This window comes from Erpetoichthys calabaricus, chromosome 6 (assembly GCF_900747795.2).
Source record: "Erpetoichthys calabaricus chromosome 6, fErpCal1.3, whole genome shotgun sequence".
Taxonomy (NCBI): Eukaryota; Metazoa; Chordata; class Cladistia; order Polypteriformes; family Polypteridae; genus Erpetoichthys; species Erpetoichthys calabaricus.
In genome coordinates, this window is record NC_041399.2 from 72,413,602 (window position 1) to 72,432,698 (window position 19,097).

At 40.7% G+C, this 19,097-nt stretch overlaps 1 protein-coding gene across 1 annotated transcript in view; it reads left to right on the forward strand.

The window, feature by feature from the left end:
* Window positions 1–19,097, forward strand: part of LOC114653397 (piezo-type mechanosensitive ion channel component 2) — a 558,353-nt gene that overhangs the window by 386,353 nt on the left and 152,903 nt on the right. Inside the window, exons 6-7 of the mRNA XM_051928878.1 lie at window positions 244–478; window positions 6,862–7,075. Of these exons, the coding sequence (XP_051784838.1) occupies window positions 244–478; window positions 6,862–7,075 (449 nt within the window). The remainder of the gene's footprint in view (window positions 1–243; window positions 479–6,861; window positions 7,076–19,097) is intronic.

The following is a 19,097-nucleotide window of genomic DNA, read 5'->3' on the forward strand; positions in this document are numbered from 1 at the left end:
ACTTTTTAAACTTGTCTAAATGATAAATCAGCACATCACTAAATTGAAAAATGGAAAGTTTTACTATTGTTTATTTGGTCAACTGTGCATTTTTCTTAAAAAGAATCATTGTCAATCAATGGTAATTTCTGCAATGCAACAGAGAAGAGTAAAAAGGAAAATAAGTAGAATACTTCATGGACATTGTGGAATTGTTTTTCAATTGCATTTTTGTTGTATGTAATTTTTTTCTATCTTCTACAGGATGAAGAGAAGCTGGAGAATGAGGAAGAGATGATGTTTGAGGAAGATTTTGAAACAGGGGAGGTGTGTGAGATAGAGGATGATGAATTGGAGGAAACTGAGGAGCAAGAGGAGAGCACAAAGATGAAAGTGCTACGTCGTATAGCCGGAGTGGCATCAAAACTCAAAGAAATTATTGGCAATATCGTAACCACTGCTGGAAAAGTAGTTGTGACAATATTACTTGGTTTGACAGGTAATAGTCTTTTAAAAATAAAATAATGAAACATTTACTAGGGTAAATGAAAACCACTGCCACCCATCTCAGTTCCTTCTGAATGAATAGGGATATTGTAATAATAGAAATACAGAAATCATTTATGTAATACTTTTCTTTGGTTTTACTTTTCAACAAAATCATCACATAGCTCCACATACTAAAGCCAACATTCAGAAAATTTTGTGAGGTAGTTACAGGAGAGCACCAAGCATTGTTTTTCTCAACTAGGTTGATGCCCATAATGGTTTTCCTTTGCTTTTAAAAAGCCATTATGGATATCATAATCGAAATCATCTCGTAGCACCAGTTCTGTATTATATGACAGACTATATATGAAAGATTGCTTAAATTTCATCAATAAGTATTCAGTGCCCAATCCAATTAAACATATAAAAACTACACTTTAACAAAGAAAATTAGAAGAGAGAAAATGGAGGTAATACATTTCCTCCCATCCCTGTTCATTCTTTAAAAGTTTTTTTATTTCAGGAAAGATGAATACAACTGAAGAATCACTAATAAATTTTGATTGCATCTTCACCAGTGGTTTCAGGTTAAAGTTCTTGATATTTGTGAATGTTAAATGTGTTTCTTCCAGCCAAGGTTTTAATACAGTGCAAATTTCTCCTTTTAGTTGAGGTTTTTGCTTAATCAGTCTTTTAGAGTTTTCTGTGGTCATGTAAATGCATTATTTGCAGAATTAAAAATAGTTGCAACCAGTAACATTTATCCAGTTTGCTCGAAAACCAAAATAATAGATCCAACCAATTCATGTCTATCGTCTAACGTTTTATGTTGCCTGTCACTCTGGCAATTCATTGACTCATTGGAAGACACCAGGCGTAAGAAAACCTGAAAGAGAAAGAGATCTGCGGGAGTTTCTCTAAATTTGGATTTGAGGTACTGGCAGGCAAAAAGGCTGTAACTACAGCAGTGACTGAAGTGAAGGGTCACATGTGGGTGACATTTGGTGAGGCCATGAAAATGACTTTCACAAAGCCCTAGTTTAAGGGTAGGTGGAACATTGCTCAGACTGTACCCAGAAAGGGTAAAATAATTGTTGCCCTCAACTAGGAATATCATGAAGAGATGGAGGGAGCGCTTCTAGGAACTCCTAAAACTAGTGGACCCATTTTCCTTTAGAACAGACACTGACATAAATGTTGGTTAAGGCTGGTTTTATTTCTTGCCAAAACTGCTGTCGTAATTGAAAAGCACAGTAATTGGCAAGGTCATTGGGTGGAACAGTTCTGACCTGAAATGCTGAAAACATTGGATTTTGTCAGGTGTATCCATTTTCATGGAATATGAGGACAGTGCTTTAGGTCTAGTGGACTGGAATGTTTGTTACCATTTTAAAAAGTGAGGCACAGAAGTTATTCTCTGATTACAATGATATCATACTCCTCAGCCTCCCTGGGATAACCTACAGTATGTTGCAATACAGGAATGAAGGTTTTGCCAATAGTTAAATCACAGGTGCACCTTGAAAAATGTGGATCTTGTCCTGACATTTGAACAATAGACAAACTTTTTCTCCTTGCACAGATGTATGAGAGGTCATTGGAATCTACCATTCTTACCTACATGAGCTGGTAATCTTATTACCATGTTCACCATAGAAGTTGAACAGTATATGATTTTTTTGCCGGTCCTCTATGCCATTCAGTCCCTATATTTGCATTGCAAGAACTGTGTTTACATGCTTGCACATAAGCTGTGTCTATTTAATGCTGGTATTAGACTCCGCCACAGACAGCATGTTGTCTGCTCTTCTGATCATGATATTCGTGAAGAAGATATCATGGTGCAACCAAAGTTTTAAATATCTAGACTGGAATCCCACGGATCGCACCTCTTCTCACTGTAGATGATGCCCTACCTCTTGGCTTCATTAGCCTTTGATCTCTGGTGTAAGCCTTAAATGGCTGCAGTGTTATGTAACTGGAATTACCACCTCCAATTATAAGGTCATGATGTTCTTCCAGAAAAGTGTGGCTTGTTCTCAGTAAGTAAAGGTAAGCAGCTGTGTCAGGTGCCTCAGTGTATTATTGATGAGTTGGGGGATAGGTGATTGTGAGATTGACCAAAGAATTGGTGTAAGAGCAACAGTTCAGTGTACTTTGTAACAGAGTTTGATTGTCAATGGGGAGCTAAGGTCTAGAACAGAGCTTCAAATTGACTGGTTAGTCTACTTAACCATCCTTATCTCTGGTCTTGAGCTGTTGGTAGTGCCGGAAAGAATGAGAGGACAAGTGTAGGGGGTCAAATGAGGTTTCTGTCCAGGGTCTCAGTGTTAGGGTGGAGAGATCAAAACTAAAGACATATACTGCAATAAAACAGTTGTTTTTCAAGACTTAAAAGAGCCAGTTGAGGTCATTTTCACATGTAGCTAAGATGGGTATCTCATGCTGGAGGAGTATTCTAGACTGTTTGGTCCCACCAGTGCAAGCTGTTAGTCCATCAGTGATTTTTCCCAATGATTAACGAAATGCCCCACATCTTTGTTACTGCTAGAAACATTTACGTAGTCCAAATTATGTTTTGTCATCTAATCTGGTGGTCCTCCTATGGTGTGTTTCTTTTAGATTCTGTTTTTTTTTACTACAGTGAGCTTCTTTCTGAACAAATAAGCTTCTATCACGTTGATTAAACAGATTCTAAGGTATTCTTGACACAATCTTGCAGCAGCAGTGCAAGTGCTCCACAGTTATGTTGATCTGGCCCTTTTGGGATATTATATTTTATAGTGAATTCAAAACGTTTCCCCATAAAGGTTGTTGCCATTATTCTTAACAAATCATTTGCTTTCCTGGCTAAGCTGCCTTACCATATCATGCAAACTGGACCACTGAGTCTGAATGTAAATATATTCTATCACTGAATATGGATTGCAATGTATTTTCTAAAAATTTTCTTAGTGTTTATCAATCCATTTTATTTATCCATTTGTGCTGAATTCAGTTGAGTATATTTAGCCTGGTTAAGAAGGGGACTTCTTACATTATTTCTGTTTACATAAATAAGTTAATTTCCAATATGAACATAATGCATCCTGATAAATACTAGACAATATCATAACACTTGGATTTCTTTCTTCTCTTTATGTAAAGGCCACCTATCTTACCTAACTTAAAAAGAATTAAGGTGGGTAACCTGCCATAATGCAGCATGTAATATACAAAAAACTGAAGAAATTAAAGGGTGACATGTATTTTACTTGAAGTGTTCTTTTCTTTACTATTGTCATAATCTGTGGACCTGCTTCTGTGTATTGAATTCACTGTATCCTTTGACACTATTAAAAATAGCACTCATGCTGAAGTGTCTGAAGAGAATATTTTTAACTTACTGAAACATGCTGGTCCTCAAAGTACTCCAACTTTTCTTTTGTTACATTCATTGATTTGTGTTAAATCCAGTTTTCTGAAGCATTTCTTTCCTATGGTGTACCTCAAGATTTGATGCTTAGTCCATGTGTGTTGTGGCCTGCAGGAGACCCACAGCTTCCAAACCCAACACAGACAGAGCACACAGCACACTTTTCTTCCTTCTTTTCTTTCTCATCCTTCCACCTAAACTACTCCTGGTAAACTTCATCCTCTTCCTGGCAAACTTCGTCCTCTTCCTACCCCTTCCAGAGTAGTGACAGCTGGCTCCTTTAATGGACGTGCTCCAGGTTTCTGGTGATCTTCTTCTGGCAACACTTCTGGGTAGCTTTCCCACCATGAAAGGCTCTGTCAATCCCACACCAACCCCGGCGTCATTCATAGAACCCAACAGGGCTGCAGCGAACTCCAGCTCCCAGTGTGCCCTGTGGGAATCCGTGGAACCACTACAATGCAGGATGGCTGCCCTCTAGCATACTAGGGGATGTAATGTCCTGAGCCCTCTCTCCCCCCTGGTCCATCCATCACTTAGGGGTCCCGGATGGGTAAGGGCCCTGGCCATCCACCACAGTGTTCAATACCTAAATGTTGTTTTTTAGCGTGCCTGCTTTGTGAATGTGACCATATATTCTGCTTATAAGAAAACAGTATGTGTATTAACCATATATACTGTATGTTTATCCCCTATCTCAGTAACATTATTGCCTGGATGATTACTAAAAAACTGCAGAGCACTAGAAAAGCTGAACTGTGTCTTGTGATATCTATCATCTCAATTCAAGACTTTTAATACTTACTCAAAAAATTCTACTCCTACTACTCAATAAAATTAACTCAGCATGTTCTTCTGGGTCATAATTGGAAACGTTTTGATTCCTCAACATAAAATTGTCAAAAACAGGTGAATAAACCCCAAAATTAGCCTGACCAAGACTTTACTGGGTGTGTCTCAGTACTCCTGGTAGCCTGGCCCCAGATTCAAAATGTAGGCTTTCTTGTCTGTACAGGCATAAAATGAGGGACAGGCTTTGAAAGTTTAAAAAACACTCTGAATAGTCTAAATGCTCCTCAAGGGGGAAGACAGATGTAAGCCTTCTGGCTTGAAGGATAAACCAAAACAATGTTGCTTTATATTTAAAAAAAGTTATTAAACACTCAAAAAACGAGGATGCAGGAAAAGTAAATGAAATAAGGCAAAGCAGTTTGTCTTAATGGAATCCCAAGACCAGTCCATAATTCAGAAACCAAAAACTAAAGCAAAATTTACACTAACCTAGAAAATGTAAAAAGTATGTAATACTATTGATTCACACTCCTCAGCCCGAATGTAAATGATGAGTGTGGCGCTTCAACACTAACGTCATGGTGCCTCTCCTCTTGGGGTTCTACCCTGTGAAATACAAGGGTAGTCAAAAGCATAATACATAAATATTAAATAATATTTTAACAAAATAATATTAATAAAAATTACAAAATTAAAAAGAACCTATGACAAAAAAAATCAGATATAACAAATTAGAACAAACCTAAGCCAGGCAACAAATCCTGGCTGAAACATAACAGACATCACTGGGAGTTTTGAATGTTATGTCTTGGGCATGGTCATAATTAATTTGTTTAATCTGTAAGTATTAAAACATAGTCTAACACTACCTGTCCTTGATTACCTCTCAGTTGTATTGTCACAAATCACTATTTAAAGTACTTCTAAAATGATTGAAATTGGTTTACAATGGTATACAACAGGTTGTAAATGTAGCTTCAGCAAAAACCAGTAAGAACATAAATAGCTTGACAGCATTGACATTCAGTCTAGGCTATTTTGCAAACCTAAGATTCTGATCTACAAAACCTAAAATCCAAAATAATAGACTTCCTGTGATTATTGCTTTCCTTTAAATTAATCTCTCATACAGTCGAGATCTTCATAATGGCATTTTTACTATTGCAAAGCTCTGATAAGCAAATCCTAGCAAGCACTCATTTAGTTTTTGTGGATCACTTTGTGGAACACTGTCTCTATTTCTCCCTGAATATGTGGAAGTGTCTCATCATTGGTATTACTCAATCCATGCTCCAAAACCCTTTTTTCTTTTCTGTTTTAGATAAGCCATTTCTACATTAATTTTATTTTGTGGTTTTTCAGTAACTGCCATATACATTCTGATTTGGTGAGGATGGGTATATGAGTAAATGTACCTTTCAGACATGTTTAAAATATATTGTATACTTTTGAATAGAGCTTTTTAATAGCATCTAGAAAAGTGGCCAATATGTTTAGATCTAAATCAGTAAGAAAAGCAACTGAAGTGTGACACAACCCAATGTTAAGATAGTGACTGGACAGAAAACCAGAAGATACTGAAAACCATAAAAACCTTGGTAGTTTAAGATCACTAATAAAGTGCATTGTTGAAATTTGTGGAAATAGTTTAAAACATCTAAGAGGAAGTTCTAAACAAGTTTTCAAAATACATGCAATATTAAAACAAAAAATGTTTTTTTATCAAGGGAGTTTTGCAAATAATCACAAACTTATAAATAAATGGTGTATTGTGACTTTTGGTCTAGTTTTTCATTACATACACATATATATCTCAGCAATATCCAAAATTGAACTGTGTGAGTTTTGCTCTCCAGTTTTAATCTAAAGTGTTTCATTAAATTAATGATCTGCTGAGTTGCTGTTAGCAGTACTATTTATGAGCCCAGATGGCCTGAAATCATGAAATACTACTGGTCCTAAATCAAATAAGATTCAAAATCTATCAAGGAACTGTTCCCATTTTTTAATTATTTGGAGAACGTTTTAGCAGTACCATGCATATAGCTATTGCAAAAATGATTTACTTTGAGGAGGTTTTATTACTTAAAATGATATATTTTAACCATGCTTTCAAGTACTTAAAAAAAACTAAATTCAGTACAGCATGCCTTCTATCAATTAATTGTTTCTTCTTTTTGTTTCAGGTATCATGTTACCATCTTTGACCTCAGCTGTATATTTCTTCGTATTTTTGGGGTTGTGTACATGGTGGTCTTTCTGTCGAACATTTGACCCGCTGATATTCAGCTGCCTTTGTGTTTTAATGGCTATATTTAGTGCAGGGCACTTGATTGGACTCTATTTGTACCAGTTTCAGTTCTTTCAGGAGCTTGTTCCACCTAGAGACTACTATGCAAGGTAAGTTAGATTTTGCTAATGGTGTACTTTTAAGTTTTAAATCTTACAGACATTACATGAATATCTATCAGTGTTAAGACTTGGTGGCTTACATGTCTATGGTTTTGCTTATAGGAGTGACTAGCATGCTATAGAAGATGCTGTACTGTGTTCAAACAGTGCTTACTCTAAAAATGTGACTTGGCTATCTGCAGTGACAAGGAGTGCTTCTTCTAAAATGAGTTACTTTTGAATGAAATATACTTAGTGCACATTTAAAATATCCATACTGCCTAATTTATTGCAATCTCATCATGCCAGGAGTGGCATTTGTGCCCTCATAGTTCCTAGGATGCATAGAGCAAATTTACTTGTATATAATCACATAATGAAATATAATATTCATCTGTAGTACAGTTAAAGTGTATTCAAATAACTTACTGTTGATATGTTTTTTAAAATCAGCTTAGCAGAAAGTAGAATCTCTACTTAGACAGTTTGTTTATTATTTAAAGATTGGAATATGGAGCAACAAAAAGAATTGTGGGTAACACGTTCTCTGAGTCACCAGTTATGGTTTTCCCAGAGGATGGATTTGCTCATATCACTGTAGTATTTATCAAGAGAAGTGATATGTTAATTTATAATTATTATGAAGTTAGTTTAAGTAGTGATACCCTTATTACAACAGGATAATACCATCAGGGAAGGGGATCACATAAGGTCCCCATGTGGTAACGGAAGCTCTGTTGTTGTGTTTGAGGTTCACCAGGCTACAATGGAGTAATGTGTCTTAACAAGTGTACTGGGAAAGACTAACAATCTGCCCGGCCATATCCAGTATGCATATGCAGTGAGGCCGTCTCAGCAGTAACACCTTTTGCTGGTAGGACTAGTTGCTGCTATACGACATGAAAGACTGATGATAGCAACAGAGTCCCTGGAAGTGCTAACACCAGGGTATCTAGAAGCAATCTGGGGCACAGTATAAAACAACTTTCTTCTCTTGGTCTGGTGAGCTTAGAGATGGGAATTGGCTAGTAATAAGGGCTGTGCTGGTCAGAGGAAGGAGGCCATAGTATTTGAAGATTAGCAGGGAGAACACCACTGACAGAATAGTCAGGGGTTACTGCTGTTTAGCTAGGCCCAGAGGGCAGAGGTGTTTATCATTTTTCTTTTTTGTTGTACTTTGTTGTTCACTTGTGTTATTTATTCAGTATGTTATTAATAAAACCCTTTTTTGTCATTTTAAACTCCTGTGTTGGTGTTTTGGATGTGGGGATTACTCGAGAATGTCCCTGTAGTTCATATTATATAAATACATTCACATGCAAGTCAATTTATTAGGTATATATTCTTACAGTTCTCAGTTAGTGACAGCATAGTTTGCTTTTTAGAATAGACTTGCTGGTCTTAAGAGTTTGTGTCTTTGTTCAATTCACTGAAAGCACGGACAAGTGTAACGATTCAAACAGCTTTGAATATACAGTAGTATGACAGATAGCACAGATGGTATTATAGAATTGTATAACAGTATCAGGAACAATAACCCCGCTGGGGTTTTGTGCATGACAGTGTTATTGTTTATAGAAAATGTGCCACCATTAGAAAAGCTTCCTGTCAACAAAAGACCTGTGGTTAGAGAGAGACTGTTAACAAATAGGTCTGACAGAGGGCAAAACAAATTGAGCACACAATCAGTCTAATAGTTTAGTACAACAATGGTACTGAGAAAGGCTTATAAGAAAGCACTATTTTGTGTATCTTCACCTGAGCTTCAAAGGAGTTTGGGTAGTGAAATTGATCAAAGTATGTTTATCTGCGCCACAGAAAGAACATTTACCTCAGGTAATGAAGGACTGAAAATACACCCCATTTCTTGGTGATTCAAAATGATAGTTGCATGGTATCCAAATTGAAAGAACTGATTCAAGGGCAGTAGATAGATAGATAGATAGATAGATAGATAGATAGATAGATAGATAGATAGATAGATAGATAGATAGATAGATAGATAGATAGATAGATAGATAGATAGATAGATAGATAGATAGATAGATAGATAGATAGATAGATAGATAGATAGATACTTTATTAATCCCAAGGGGAAATTCACATACTCCAGCAGCACCTTACTGATACAAAAAAAAATATTAAATTAAAGATCGATAATAATGCAGGTAAAAACAGACAATAACTTTATATAATGTTAACGTTTACCCCCCCGGGTGGAATTGAAGAGTCGCATAGTTTGGGGGAGGAACGATCTCCTCAGTCTGTCAGTGGAGCAGGACAGTGATAGCAGTATGTCGCTGAAGCTGCTCCTCTGTCTAGAGATGACACTGTTTAGTGGATGCAGTGGATTTTCCATAATTGATAGGAGCCTGCTGAGCGCCCGTCACTCTGCCACAGACGTCAAACTGTCTAGCTCCATGCCAACAATAGAGCCTGCCTTCCTCACCAGTTTGTCCAGGCATGAGGCGTCTTTCTTCTTAATGCTGCCTCCCCAGCACACCACCGCATAGAAGAGGGCGCTCGCCACAACTGTCTGATAGAACGTCTGCAGCATCTTATTACAGATGTTGAAGGACGCCAGCCTTCTAAGGAAGTATAACCGGCTCTGTCCTTTCTTACACAGAGCATCAGTATTGGCACTCCAGTCTCATTTATCATCCAGGTGTACTCCCAGGTATTTATAGGTCTGCACCATCTGCACACAGTCACCTCTGATGATCACGGGGTCCATGAGGGGTCTGGGCCTCCTAAAATCCACCACCAGCTCCTTGGTTTTGCTGGTGTTCAGGTGTAGGTGGTTTGAGTTGCACCATTTAACAAAGTCATTGATTAGGTCCCTATACTCCTCCTCCTGCCCACTCCTGATGCAGCCCACGATAGCAGTGTCATCAGCGAACTTTTGCATGTGGCAGGACTCCGAGTTGTGATGGAAGTCCGATGTATATAGGCTGAACAGGATCGGAGAAAGTACAGTCCCTTGTGGCGCTCCTGTGTTGCTGACCACAACGTCAGACGTGCAGTTCCCGAGACGCACATACTGAGGTCTGTCTTTAAGATAGTCCACGATCCATGCCACCAGGTATGAATCTACTCCCATCTCTGTCAGCTTGTCCCTAATGAGCAGAGGTTGGATTGTGTTGAAGGCGCTAGAGAAGTCTAGAAACATAATTCTTACAGCACCATTGCCTCTGTCCAAGTGAGAGAGGGATCGATGTAGCATATAGATGATGGCATCCTCCGCTCCCACCTTCTCCTGATATGCAAACTGCAGAGGGTCGAGGGCGTGTTGAACCTGTGGCCTCAGGTGGTGAAGCAGCAGCCTCTCCATGGTCTTCATCACATGTGACGTCATAGCAACAGGCCGGAAGTCATTCAGCTCACTAGGACATGATACCTTTGGGACTGGGGTGATGCAAGATGTTTTCCAAAGCCTCAGGACTCTCCCCTGTTCCAGGCTCAGGTTGAAGATGCGCTGTAGAGGACCCCCCAGCTCCGATGCACAGACCTTCAGCAGTCGTGGCAATACTCCATCTGGACCCGCTGCTTTGCTGGCACGAAGTCTCCTCAGCTCTCTGCTCACTTGCGCTGTTGTAATTATGGGTGGGGATGTCTCTCCTATGCTGGTATCAGCAGAAGGATGTGTGGAGGGTGCAGTACTCCGAGGTGAGAGTGAGAGTGGGTTAGGGTGGACAAACCTGTTAAAGAAGTTGTTCATTTGGTTTGCTCTCTTCACGTCTCTCTCGATGGTGGCACCCCCGCTTCGAGCTGCAGCCAGTGATGATCTTCATCCCATCCCACACTTCCTTCATGCTGTTATTCTGCAACTTCTGCTCTAGCTTTCTCCTGTACTGCTCCTTCGCCGCCCTGAGCTGGACTCGGAGTTCCTTCTGCACACGCTTGAGCTCATGCTGATCACCGCCTTTAAAAGCCCTTTTCTTCTGGTTCAAAAGGCCCTTGATGTCACTTGTAATCCATGGCTTGTTGTTAGCATAGCAGCGTATAGTTCTTACTGGAATTACAATGTCCATACAGAAGCTGATGTAGTCAGTAGTGCAGTCAACAACTTCCTCAATGTTCTCACTATGTGATCCCTGCAGGACATCCCAGTCTGTTGTTCCAAAACATTCTCTCAGAGCATTCTCAGCCTCCGGGGTCCACTTCCTGAATGATCGTGTGGTTACAGGTAGGACTCTCACTTTTGGTTTGTAGTGAGGCTGAAGCAGAACCAGGTTATGATCTGCTTTCCCAAGCACAGGCAGCAGGGTGGTGCTGTATGCGTCTTTAACGTTTGCATACAGTAAATCAATAGTCTTATTTCCCCGGGTGTCACAGTCCACATACTGGGAGAAGGCAGGTAATGTTTTGTCCAGCGTCACATGGTTAAAGTCTCCAGCGATTAGCACAAGCGCCTCAGGGTGCTGCGTTTGTAACTTAGCAACAGCAGAATGGATGATGTCACTCGCTATCTCCACATCCGCCCGAGGAGGGATGTAAACAATAACAACAATGACAAGTCCAAACTCTCTGGGCAAGTAGTAGGGACGCAAACTTACGACCAACAGTTCGATGTCCCTGCAGCAAGTGGAGATTTTGACGTTAACATGTCCAGAGTTACACCACCGTGTATTAACATAGAGAGCGAGTCCTCCTCCTTTGTGCTTCCCACAGGTACTTGCATCTCTGTCCACTCTAACTGTGCTAAATCCGGGTAGCTCCACGTTAGCATCTGGGATGGTGGTAGTTAGCCACGTTTCGCAAAAACACAACAAACTGCATTCTCTGTAGGTTCTGACATTTTTCACCAGCGCAGCCAGTTCGTCGATCTTATTTGAGATTGAGTTCACATTCCCTAGAATCACAGAAGGCACCGAAGGCTTAAAACGCCACTTTCTCGCAAGCCGCTTCATTTTTAGCTTAGTGCCAGCTCTGCTGCCACGATACTGCCTTCTTACCTCGTCGGGTAAATAGGGAACCACACCGGCACTGGCATTTGTTCTCAGCACTCGAAGTTGAGTACTTGAATAGATGAGTCTCGGCGTGTAAAAATCCATGCCCACGTTGTAAAAGTAAGTGTGTCCAGGGAACAAATCCACATAAAATAAAGTGATAGGAGTGATCAATAAATATAGAAAAATAAAAGTAGAAAAGTACACATACACATACCGTCATACACGGAGCTGCTGAAAAGGCTGCCACTCTCGGCAGCGCCGGAACTTCTAAAATGACGTTCTCTTCATAAAAAGCTGTAAGTGCCATTAAAAAAACTGAGAGGTAAGAGTTTAAATATGTTAAGTTCAAAAACAAAAATATAAATAAGCAGTGGGCAAGCTTTTGCAATTGATACAAGTTAATACACACGGAAACCTGCTGTTTTCATCTTTTTGTTTAATTTTAAAACATCTAAAGTTTAGATGAGAGTTTGTGGCAGTTCCACATCTTAAAAATACAATGGACAATGGTAAATACGATGTGGCACAATGTCCTAATCAATAGCTCAAGATCCTCACCAACAAATGAAATCAGTAAAATTAAAGAGAAACAGTAAACATCCAAACAAACCTTAATTCTGTGGAAACAGAAATGAAAAAAACACATTCACCAAAATATTATTAAACAACCAAACAGTCTCAAAATAATTGTGTTTAGATTGTGGCCTGCAGGGGGCACTCGAGCTCCCCAAACACCAACTGAGCCTTGTGGGACTAAGCGTCTCATCTCACAAAAATTGTCTCTTCCAGAAGGCATTGTCATTGTCAGCCAGTCCATGGTTCTGCTCTGAAATACACGCTGTGCAGGTCTTGCCTTATGACATTCTTTTTTGCCATGGACAGTGTCTCCAGCCATGGCCTGGCTGGCAGCATTCATAGCACGGCCGCCCCCTGCCTGGAGTTTGCGTCAGGCAACTATGGAAGCAGAACAAGAATTCCTGTTTTTCCTCATGCTCAGCTGGTGGAGAGCCCTCTGATGCACATGAGCACATTGGATCCTGCACTGTTTTGTTAGGAGACCTTTTTTCCAGGGACCTCCTTTCTGCTCTGGCGTACAGCCACAGTCTGAGTCACTCTATGAGATAAAGAGAGATCCCATACGGTCTGTATCCCTATAGGTTTGTGTGTGTCTGCCATCAGTTTGGTAGGAGGCTGGACAGCCCAGCTGTTGGCACCAACAAGCCACTCTGTCTTGTCCAGCCCTTGGTCTTTCTTCCCCACCAACAAGTGGTCAGTCATCACACTCTTGTCCCTTTTGAACAGTCCGAGGATAATTCGTTTCTAGCTCCATATTCCTGTACAGTACTGGAGTTACTCACCTGTACTACTGCATCTGCCATTATGGAGAGTCCTGCGCCGGGCTTCCTCAGACAGTCCTGCACCATCTCCAGGGGTACCTCGGCCATCCTCTTCAATGCCTCGATTGCCTTCTTTAAAAGGCCGAAGGTCTGTAAAAGAGTACGTAAGGGTTGAAGCAGGTTTTCCAGTTCCCGTACCTCAACAACAGAGTTACTTGGACAGTCCCTATCTGGCAGCTGTGAGCCATTGAGCCTGCACTTCTCCTGAGCATGGTCCTTTGGGTGCCTTGCGAGCTTTGGAAGGCCATCCACCTGGCCAGACGGCCCCACCTCTACCAATTTACTGGGGGATTCTGGCACATTTTTCCCAAGCCCTTACCTGCTTCGGGGAAGGTTGTTGAAGAATTCATCACCCCCTCCCCCATTTGCAGAATCCTGTACATGGGGTAATGCTCCAGGCCGTGTGAGGGCCACTTGTCACTCCAGAGGTCTTCTGGGTCCTTTGGACTGGACACATGACCCTTCTGGATGAACAGCAGGGCGAGGTCTTGTCTGATCAAGCCGTCCAAGCTTGCACAGTCATCGTCATAACTGCGGACGTTCTTTGGCCACCAGCGGAAGTCCGGATAATCTCCATCTAGGAGGCATGAGCACGGAACAAGCGAATTAGAATCCTGGGGTATATCAGCCCTAGGCCCGGCAAATACCTCCAATCAAACCCCGCTGTCTGGTGATCGTCTCCTCTGACCAGCCCTGACGCTCCCAATGTCGGTTTTACAACCCCAGACCACCTGGACCTTCTCTTTCCCATCAGGGTGGAACATTTTTTTTTGTGTGTGCTGCCACGGTGTGTGCAGATGCGCTGCTGTGTCGGGATTTGCCACATACCGTATTTTTTGCTCCATAAGATGCACCTGACCATTAGATGCACCTAGGTTTAGAGGAGGAAAACAAGAAAAAAAATATTCTGAACCAAATGGTGTACTAATATGTTTAATAAAATATAGCAGAATAATATTTCAACCATGTAAATTCAACAGCGGTATTAAGAAACATCATCACTGTCATTAACAAATAAGGAGAGACTTTAAGGTTCAAGCACTCTTCTAGTTTTATGGAAACCCCAAGAACTCCTCATTGTCAGAATTTATGAAGCTCAGTTGCTCACAGTCACTTTGCAGGAGCACGTACCTATGATCACGCGGCATAACCTGTCCAAAGCCACCAGGGGACAAAGCATGTTTGGACCAATGCTCCCTGAAGTTATATCGCCAGTCTAGTCCAATCTATATTTGTAATGCCACAAAGCCCTTCATCTCGTGTTTTGTTGTGGGTTTCCAGTTTGAAAAACGAGAATGCGGTGCAAGCACAGCCCTCGATTCAAAAATTGCTCTGCATACCTGTTTGTCTCGTCTGACAGTAGCTGAAATGCAGCTTCAGGAAAGAACAGCCTGAAGTAGTCCAGCGGCTGGTAATCTGTCGAGTCCAACAGCAAGCCATACTGTCTTGTGAAGTCCGGTAGCCAGTTTGGCTCCCACGGATCAATGTCTAGGTATTCCTCCCACACGAACCTTGCCATAGGTGCATCGGCTGCACGAATGCGCTTAGCTGGGGCGGCATCGGCTGGTGTCCCGATCAGTTGATGCCAGTTCCTCACTCTCTTGTTCGATCTCCTGATCACTCTCAACAAAATCATATTCTGAAAAATCAGAGTCCAACTCAGTGATAATGCGCAAAACATTGTCCGCTGAGTATTTTGTTTTCTGCACTCGCTTTGCTTCCTCGTGAGATGTCGATACCATCTTGCCTTTGTTTACATTTGTTTACATTTCACAACTCACGTACACGCAAGAATTAGATGCCGAGTCAATGAGTCTAACATTCCTCCAAGCACAGAGGGAATGCCTGTAACGTAACAGTGAGTTTTGTCGCCCTCTACCCCTGGATGTCGACTTTTGTCAGGTAATACACATTCTGTGGTCTGTGACACAATATTCGCTCCATAAGACGCACAGACATTTCCAACCTTCTTTTTGGGGAAAAAAAAGTGCGTCTTATGGTGCGAAAAATACGGTATATTAAAATGTAGGTTCCTACCTGGCAGACGTCCAGGAAACCTGTTGACTACACCACTTGTTACCTGCGGGGGTCACTCCAGCTCCCCTAACCCAACACAGATAGACACAGGCATAATTTTTCCACAGTACACAGGGCTTTATTTAGTGAGAAATGCATCCTGAAATGTTTCCCACCATCCAGCACAGTACAACAAGCACAAAATAATAAAGTCTTTTCTTCTTTTTCTTCATTCTGTCTCTCTCTCTCTCTCTCTCTCTGCCTCTGTCCGCCTCCACTCCTCCTCCAACAAGTTTTGTCACCTTCCTCCCGAATCTGGCTCCTGGAGCTGTGACAGCTGGCTCCTTTTATGTAATCCCCGAGAGTAGGTAAAGTGGGGGCCCGAATAGGTCTCAGGAGATCCTTCAGCGCCCCATGGCAGCACCCCTGAAACCCATCACCAAACTCCAATTCCCAAAATGCCCTGTGGGAATCTGAGAAGTTGTAGCAACCCAGGGGGGCTGCCACCTAGTGATTCATGAGTAATAATTCCCTGAGCACATTCTCTCCCCTGTTCAAGGGTGCCAGCTGCCCATCACAATATGCACACTCAAAACCAGGATAAGGCATGTAGCCCAGTTAAGGCAGAACTGCTCAAAAGTAATTGTAAAAAATCCACATCAGTCACCATGAATCCAAAAACATGCATGAAGCCTGTAATAATTTTCTTGTGTTTTATAAATACACTTAGTCCTTCATGTGAAGTGAGTTAAGTCTATCCCCTTTTTACATCCTTGACCAACCCGAGCCACCAATGATTTGCAGTATGAGTGCTGACCACTGAATGATCCAGTCACACTGTTTCAACATATTTGTAACGAATAGCCGGATTAAAACAAAACTGATAGTGTATGATTTTGTTATGGGATTGCAGACAGCACACGCTTTTCTGCATGGCTATGTGATTAAGCTCTGCAAAGGAGCGATGTACCAGTACGTTGGCTTCTTGCCTTAGACCCAGTACTGCTAGAATAATAACAATGCAGGTCTTTTTCCTTCAATAAAATAAGTATTGCTTTACATTACTTGTTACTTTAAGAAATAATCGGACTATGTAACGCACGTTACTTTTAATGTGTTACCTCCCTCCAACACTGCTCCCGAGACTGTGCACTGTATGTTCAGTTCATAGACATAAATTTAGCAATTTCTGAAATATTGAGACAGATTATTTACAATATTAAAAGGAATAACCCGGTTTCTTTAAATGGAAAAAGTGATTATATGGCATTTTAGAAACCAGGTTTCTGTAAATAACCGAGGTATTAAGGCACATGTAAGCACACTCAGTGAGTTGGTAAAACAGTTTGCAGTAGGCTCAGCAGGTCATACTCAAGAGAGACAGAGAGAAAGCAAAAAAGATACACAGGAGAAGAGGAGTGTTTGTATGTATCACCAGGGTTAGAAGACAGCATAGTTAAGCCCAGAATGGCATATACAGTATACAGTATATACTGTATATATATATATATATATATATATATATATATATATATATATATATATATACTGCTCAAAAGAACCCGGCCCACCTTAAATCCCTTTGCACCTCTCCGTCAGCATCTTTTGTCTTGTAAATGTGTCGATCAACAAAAACAGCAAGCAGCCTACAATCCCATCCCCTCACCCATCACCGTAGCTCAATTCACAAAGAAACACTGAGCACTGAGAACCTTGGAGTTAATTGCCTGGAGTTGTTGAGGGTAAATAATATATTGTCATATGTAAACATATCGTTGAAACAGAAACATTTTTCATGTTTTAGTAATAAATGACAAAATTTAGACATGAACTGTATAATGTATGAAGGCTGAAGTCCAAATATCAAATAAACACTTTCACAAAAGGTACAAGTATAATACGACAGCTTCTGTAGTCCAGTGGTAAGATCAGCTGACTTGTAATCATGAGGTTGCTGGTTCGATACTGGCTGCCTCGCAAATTTACCACTTTGAGTGGTGAGCTGCTCTTATTGTTAATTTTATACAATAAAAACATACATTTGATTTGCGTCTGTAACAGCTGGTTTAAATTTATAGTACTTGTAAAAGTTAGCATTTTTTATTTCACTTTTATTTTCTCAGTCATGATCACGATACACCCCCCCACCCCAAACCCCCACCCCAGATCTGACGCTGTTAATATTTATTTGAAACTGCGAATAACTGTGGATGTGAGTGGTGCTTTGAGACAATAGAACTGGAAATTCTCTGATATGGAGGGATAAATGCTGACACACAAATGCTGGTGAATCATGCCTTTTTGGTATCTCATTGTCACTTAAAATTTTTTTATCCAGTGTTATTGAGTGTTTCTGCTCAAGCTGAGTTAGTATGCACCTTATGGTCCATGATGTCAAAGCCACGCCGACAAAAAAAGAGACATAGGTATATATGATATTTGGAATAATTCATTGTATGACCTGTAGAGTCAGTCAGTCAGTCAGTTATTTTCCAACCCGCCATATCCTAACACAGGGTCACGGGGGTCTGCTGGAGTCAATCCTAGCCAGCACAGGGCGCAAAAAAGGAACAAATCCCAGGCAGGGCGCCAGCCCACCATAGGACCTGTATAGTACATTTCAGAAAACATTGTGACACTGATGCAACATTATTCATATTATTCTTATTCATTTGCATACCTTTTTAAGGTTGTAATCAGTGACCGAGTTTTTTTTTCCGATCTTGCCCAATCTCCACATTTTGGTGCATGGTGATGTTTCTTTTGTACTCCAGGACATGCAGAGGAAAGAATAGTACAGAGAGGTCAGTTCCGCGCTATATACAATCATCAAATTCAAATGTTAACAGTTCCCACACACCTAAGGACTGTTCTTCCTACATTTACAACATGTGTACCTCTTGCAATGTACACACTTCTCTCTATGCTGTGGTTCCTATTACATTGAAGGGGCACCTGACACTGACTGAGTTTGCTTTCCTATGGGAAGTGGCGGTCTTGGAACAGAAGCTTGTCATTGTTGCATCCTCTTTTTCTTATTCCATCGTCTTTTCTTAAAGGAAGCGACGACGAAGTTCCTCTGCAAGGTGAGCCAAGAACACTCTTCTTTTCTCAGTGGATCCTGTGCATGCCTTGTACAGTACATGTGCATTCATCGCCACCAGATCAAGCATGTTGTAGCACACAGAAACCGGCCAACTGTGTTTTCCTGTTCGTACTGAATAAGCTCACGTCTTCTGGTTCACGATGTCAATGCAGCACTGAGAAAAAAAGAAAGAGACAAATACATATGACATTTACTCTAGGAGAGCTTTACAGGGCCATAGAAGGTCCTTAACCCATCAGCAGGACCGGTATCTGCTTCTTTGGGCAAGGTCAAAGAACCCAGGTCTCCTTACTGCGAGGCAGCAGCGCTACCATTGAGCCGCTGTGCCGCCCCTATATATATATATATATATATAATTTTATCAGCATGACATATTTACAGAATTACAGTATAGCAAAAAATTAAGCTTGTAAATGAGTATTATTATTGTTAAATGATTTACTTTTATTATTTGTTTCACAGCTATATCATATCTATGTGGAAAATAGTGAGGAAAACTGTTAACATTTGACTGGTTTTCTGTGTGTTGTTTTTGAATACTCCATGTTATTTAAAATCTA